Genomic DNA, 6,687 nt, shown 5'->3' on the forward strand with positions numbered 1-6,687 from the left:
TGAATCATTCGATAATTTATTTGTGTACAAAAGATAAAATATGGGTGAATTTTCCTTGCGATCTTGAGAAAATTCAGCGCTCTTTTTTCTTGTGAATTTGGGAAAACACACAAAAAAAAATGTAGAGCACGAGAGCCTCGCATGAGAGCTCTAGAACTAAGTCGTCCCCTTGAATGTGTAAAAAAGCAGTTTGAATGCTCTATCATTTGCGAGAGGGGGCAACATGGTCATGCACAAGATCGGGGCGCAGTGTGCGAGGCTAAGCATAGGAGCGTAGCCGAGAGGGACAGAGCTGAGGGTTGGTTGTCTTTCCTTTGCACTCGACCTTGGTTCACTGGATCCCTCTTGTTGCGGTAAGTGACCCGAAGGTGGGGGTACGTCGTCGGACCCAACATATGTGTCTAGCAGAGGTGGTCTGGTTTGGAGTGCTAGAAAAGTTCCTCCCATTCTTGGATTGCCAAACTAGTTCTGCTGGAACTGAGGCAGTGTGGGAGTGGGATCCCCCAGGGCTCTGTTGTGGTAGTCAGGGTGAGTTAGACCACATAAGCGGGGTTTTGTGGCTTACACGGGTTAGCGGGACCCTTTCCTTACTTGGACTGGTGGTTAGACTTCATGGAAGCCCACACGAACAGTCTTTGGCAAATGTGCAAATATCACCCCGATTGGGCAGATAAGTTCGCATAGTCAGGTCAAATTAGACTGCGAAATGGCTGGCCCTAGCTCCCCGTCATTTTAGCTAGGTCAGATGAAACTACGTTTGGTTGTGTAGTTCAGAGGAAGGGAAAAGTAGTCTCCTGTAGAACCATTTGATGAAGATTTCACTTTTAAATGTGAGGGGTTTATTGTTATAGTGTAGGTTTGGCGGAGTTGTGCGGTTGTGCCCATAATGGAACAATCAGAAATGGAGTAGTGTTACATGGGAGGTATTCGGTGTAGTTCGTGTGTTGAGTGAATATCGCAAGGGCTATATTTATATTGGGTGGTGGTAGGTGAGTTCCAACCCATGTGAAAAATGATTTGGTTTATTTGGACAAACATGAAAAAATTAAAATGTACGTGATTGCTGGTGATAGTGTTTAGCATAGACTGAGAGATTTGATTTGTGCTAACGTGGGTGTACTAATTGTGTTGCGTCAGAAGAGATGCTATGTGCAGATTTACGTCAGTGTATATTAATAAAACAAAGCATTGAAGAGTGTTCAAAAAAGGAATGTGTTATATTGCTTTTTATATTTGAGTACATACAGTATTAACCATAGTAATGCTTTTAAGACACCGAATTCCATGTTCGAAGAACACTTTTTCCAGTCTGTATATTTTTCAAAGTGTAAGAGCCTTGCCCTAACGCTTTTGTGATCTCGAAGGGTCCTTCCCAGTTTGGTTCTAGCTTCTTCTGATTGCCAGTAACTTTGCGCAGAACCCAGTCCCCTTTTTTGAATGATCGTGAGTTTACCCTTTTATTGTAATAGCGATCTACTGCCTTCTGATATTTCTCGTGTCTGATCTATGCGATCATGCAGAACTCATCCAAAAGGTCAAGGTTGTGGGATAACTGTTCACTATTAGAGACTTGATCAGTGGTGATTTCAGTACGAAGGGTTGGAAGGCCCAATTCTGTTGGGATTACGACTTCTGTTCCGTATACCATTGCGTAGGGTGATTCGCCTGTAGAGGCTCGTTTGGTGGTTTTGTATGCCCAAAGTACCTTTGGTAATTCATCTACCCATGCACCCTTTTTGTCTTCTAGATTCATTTTGATGTTGGCGAAGATAACCTTATGGGAGGCTTCTGATTGTCCATTGCCTTGGGGATAAGTGACGGAGGAGAAACTTGGGTTTATGTGTAAGGTATCACACAATTCTTGGACTTTGGCATTTTTGAATGTTGTCTCATTATCAACGACTATTTCCCAGGGGATTCCGAATTGGCAAATGATGTGCTTCCATATAAAACTCATGGTGTCATTTTTGTTCATGGTTGTGTAGGCTTCTACTACTACCCATTTTGTGAAGTAATTAGTGGCACAAAGCATATCGCTTCCCTCCGGATGTCCTCTGGAGTTCGCCAACCACGTCCATTCCCCATTTTGCAAATGGCCATGGGGCCACAACAGAATGTAGGAGTTGAGCTAGTTGGTGTATGGTGGGTGCAAATCTCTAGCACTGGTCGCACATTTTTGCGTAGTCACAGGCTTCTGTCATCATGAACGACCAGTAGTAGCCTGCCGTTAATGAGTTACGTGCTAAGCTACGTCTCCCTGTGTGGTTTTTGCAGGCTCCTTCATGGATTTCTTCCAATATTTTTTTTTGCTTCTATTGGGCGTAAACACCTCAAGTATGGCCCATTAAAAGATTTACGATATAATGTGTCATTGATCATGGAGTAGTGTTGAGTTCCAAGGCGGAGAAGCTTGGCTTCTTTTGTACTAGTAGGCAGTTTGGATGTGGTTAGGTACCAGTTAATCGGGTCCACCCAACATTTGAGTTCTGCTGTAACGGAGAAAACGTGTGGATCTTCACGTGCAAGAGTCGTGGAAATTGATGAGTGTCGCGAATATTCTCCCGTAGAGGCTTTCTTTGCAAGAGCATCCACCTTCTGATTTAATTCTCGTGGAATCTGGATGAGCTCAAACTATTGGAAATGAGATTTCAGGGTGATTAGTTTTTCAATAGGTCTGTTAGATGAGGTGCCCTTGTATTAAAGTTACCGGACACTTACTCTGTCATTAGTTTAGAATCTCCTCTTACCCGTACTCGCTTGATTCCCATGCTTCGTGCCAATTCCAATCCATAAATTAGAGCCTCGTATTCAGCTTCATTTTTTGTAGCATGCTGCTCTAATCGTATGGCTTCCTTGATTTTTAATCTAGAGGGTTCCTCGAGGATGATTCCAATTCCAGCTTCCTACGAGTTTGAGGCCCATCTGTATTCATTGTCCATATCCATTCCTCCTCTGAATTTGTCAGTGCTAGAGCGGTTTCGGGTGTAAATGGTTGAATTTCGACTAGGAAATCGACCAATACTTGTCCTTTCTTTGCTTTTCGGCGCTGGAAGTGTATATTGTAATGCCCCAAAATCCCTAATGTGGTTTAATGGCTGGATTAGTAGGTCGGGAGGGCCATAATTGTTTTATTGTGTCATTAAATGATTATATGCATGTCTATGTGAAATATATTATAATATGATGTCAAATGCATGCATGTGGGTCCACATTTGATTGTAAGGGAATTTTGGTAATTTGGCCCGTTGAGGGTATATTTGTATGTTTTGGTGCATGCTTGTGATTAATTGTTGAGGCCACATTATAATGTGGATTTGTTCGAGCTATTCGGCATGAGACGATCTTTGAATATAAATTATCGGTTTGGTCATAACAGGTTTAAGTTCGAGGCTCGGGGTGAGTCTCGGGGTGTTTTGGTGATTAGAGCGTTACCGGGAATAAAATGGTAACGAGATTTGAGTTATTAGTATTTGAGAATATCGAGTATAGCGAGAATTGGAGAGTGTTAATTATGATTAACGAAATAGGTGGAAGATGACGATTTTTCCCTTGGGGAGACTTTAGAAGCTTTTAAATGACCTAAGGGCATTAAGGTCATTTGGCATGGATATATATGACTTTATTGGCTATAGAAACCTATAGAAAGAACAGACCAAAACAGAGCTTCACCTTCTTCCTCACGTTCATCATTTTCTCTCTTTTCTTCTTTGGAATTTTTGAAGCCAAATTGAGGAATTAAGCTAGGAAACTAAAGGTTTGAGCGTAGGAACTTGATTCATTCATTGAAAGGGATTCAAAACCAGTTTGAGGTAAGATTTTATCCATGAATTTCAAGAATTGCTCTGTTTTTCTTATAGTTTTCAGCCTATGGGTTTTGATATGGATAGTTGGAATCAATGGGAGTTTTTGAGTTTGGATACTTGGGTTTTGATGAGGGTATGATGTAGATGAAGTTTAGGGGTTAAATTGGATGTTTGGGTGAAGTTTGGGAGTGGTTTGAAAGCTTGGTTTCAAGGAAAATTGCGAGGTTTTGATGGGGGAAAACAGGGGTTTTTGGGTGCTGGGAGGCAATGCCGCGACGCTTGGGAGGCAATGCCGCGGAATTGGGTGCAGGAGCTTGAGGCTGGCGCCTCTGTTTGGGAGGCGGGTCGTGGCATGGTGGAAGTGGGGCCATGGACTTAAGAGATTTTTTTTGCCAAAAATGTGTTTTTGTCATGGGAACTCAAATCTTAGGCCTCAGGATCGTTCCTACTACTCAGTTTAGTAGGATTCGACGTCCCGGAGGCTAGATCTTGGTTCGAGAACTTTTTATTATCCATTTTATTGATGGAATTCCATATTTGGTTATGACTAGGTGACCGCTAATGGACTAAAAGACTGATCATTCTCAAGGGTCGTTCTTATATTAATTCTCGCTCGAACCAGAGGTAAGAAAACTGCACCCCATATGTGACATGCATAGTTATTCATGATGCATGTTGAATGTTTAAATGTGGACATGGATTGATTATTGAATGCTTAGCAAATCTTGCTCACTTGTGCATGCTACTGACTGAATAGTCAGAATTGGCAAAGGTGTCAGTATCAACTGTGAAGCTGTGACTCATTAGTCAAGTTCGACAGGGGTACTGGTCACTGGTCACACAGTGCTGACTCATAAGTTAGGAACGGCCTTAGCGTGTTCAACGCAAGCCAACAAAGATTCGATCTAATCGACATCTGCATTAAATGACTCAGAAGAGCGTTAATGATGGACCGACCTCAAGTTCGATGAATACTATAAGCGCTTGTCTAGCCAAAGGCTAGTTAATTACAGCCACAGTGACTATTTAGTCACATGCCTGTGGGTGCGGAGCCCCGTGTGACTTACCCAGCAGTCACTCATCTGTTTAAGCTAGTGACTTACCCATCAGTCACTCATCTGTTTAAGCTAGTGACTTACCCAGCAGTCACTCCTCTGTTTAAGCTAGTGACTTGCTTGTCAGTCACTTATTATGGTTTACCAGAACCTCAAGTGTTAAACCACTCATTTGAATTAAGAGCTATAAGCTCCCTCATGGTTAATGTAACCACAAAGTGATATTCACTCATCTGTTCAGAGCTATAAGCTCTGTATGATTATCATGATCATAATTTGATATTATATACTGGCATTATTGTGTTTTCTTGCTGGGATTTGGCTCATGGGTGCTATGTGGTGCAGGTAAAGGGAAAGAAAAGCTCACCCAACCGTGAGTGGAGAGCTTAGGTGGTGATGTGTACATATGTGGCCGCTTAACCACCACGACCAAGGAGTTCTCAGGGGAACTAGGGGTTTTACCCTATTTTTGCCGCTTAGATCGGTGGGTTGTAAATTTTATAATGTAGTGACCATTTTGCATTGTAAACAACTTGTAAACGTTTTTATGGGTCCATGAACAGTTTTATGTTTTAAATAAAATATATCCTTTCCTTTTGGTTGGTTTTCCACCTTAACCTATTAATAGCACCTATAAGCACGTTTTAAACCAAAGAACTCGATTAGCGAGTTAAATTCACGGTTCAAAGTTCACCATAAGGATCTTGGGGTAACTAGGGCGTTACATATATCATACATGCCGAGTCCGATTTCCCACTTGGACAGTCTTCCAGAGAGGTCAAGTTTGCTCAAAACCTGCTTCAATGGGTAATTTGTGTATGCCACGATCGTATGTCCTTTGAAGTACTGTCTCAGCTTGTTTTTAGCTGTAACCAGTGCTAATACCAGCTTTTCCATTATGTTGTAACGTGTTTTTGTGTCTAGCAGCATTCTGCTACAGTAGAATACTGACATCTGCTTTCTCTCTTCCTCCCTGAAGAGCAAAGAACTCATGGCAAAGTTAAAAACTGACAAGTATAGGAAGAGATCTTCATTGGGGACTGGAGAGCTCAGTATAGGCGGAGTGCTTAGGTAAACCTTTAGTTCTTCGAAAGCTTTCTTTTGTTTGGCTCCCCATGTTGTATTGGTGGGTTTCTTAATACATTGAAAGAAGGGTTGACAGCGGTCTGACATGCGGGACATAAACCTACCCAGGGCCACTATTTTGCCTGTTATGGTTTGGATATCGCGAACAGTTCTCAGTTCCTTGACTTCCGACAGTGAGGTGATCTGAGTTGGGTTGGCCTCGATGCCTCATTTGCTGACTACATACCCGAAGAACTATCCTGAAGATACTCTGAAAGCACACTTTGCTGGATTCAACTTCATTTGATATCTATCAAGTATGTCGAAGCACTCCGTCAGATCTTCCATGTGCGTGATACTTTTCTTGGACTTTACTACCATGTTGTCAATATAGATTTCCATGTCTTTTGCTAGCTGCGCAGTGAAGAGCTTGTTCATTAACCTCTGATATGTCGCTCTTGCATTTTTTAGGCCAAAAGGCATGACCTTGTAGCAGTACAGGCCACGCTCTATTGCGAATGCGGTGTGGATTTGATCCTCCTTCTTCATTGGGATCTAGTTATAGTCAGAGTAAGCATCGAGGAAGCTCACTCTTTCATGACCCGCGGTAGCATCTATCATCTAATCAATTTTTGGGAGCGGGTAGCTATCTTTCGGACATGCTTTATTCAGGTTGGTATAGTCGACACATACTCGCTTCTTCCCATTCTTTTTCGCGACCACCACTTGGTTTGCTAGCCAGCTAGGGTATAAGCATTCCTCGA

General features: G+C 42.3%; 1 protein-coding gene across 1 annotated transcript; it reads right to left on the bottom strand.

The window, feature by feature from the left end:
- Positions 1 to 2,280: 2,280 nt before the first annotated feature.
- On the bottom strand, positions 2,281 to 6,472 carry LOC133779682 (uncharacterized). Its single transcript, XM_062219613.1, has 4 exons — positions 6,207 to 6,472; positions 5,654 to 5,831; positions 2,748 to 2,903; positions 2,281 to 2,631 (listed from the first exon to the last, which is right to left on the bottom strand). The coding sequence occupies exons 1-4, from the start codon at positions 6,470 to 6,472 to the stop codon at positions 2,281 to 2,283; spliced, it is 951 nt and encodes a 316-aa protein (XP_062075597.1).
- Positions 6,473 to 6,687: the final 215 nt, after the last annotated feature.

This window comes from Humulus lupulus, chromosome 5 (genome assembly GCF_963169125.1).
Source record: "Humulus lupulus chromosome 5, drHumLupu1.1, whole genome shotgun sequence".
In the NCBI taxonomy this organism is placed as follows: domain Eukaryota; kingdom Viridiplantae; phylum Streptophyta; class Magnoliopsida; order Rosales; family Cannabaceae; genus Humulus; species Humulus lupulus.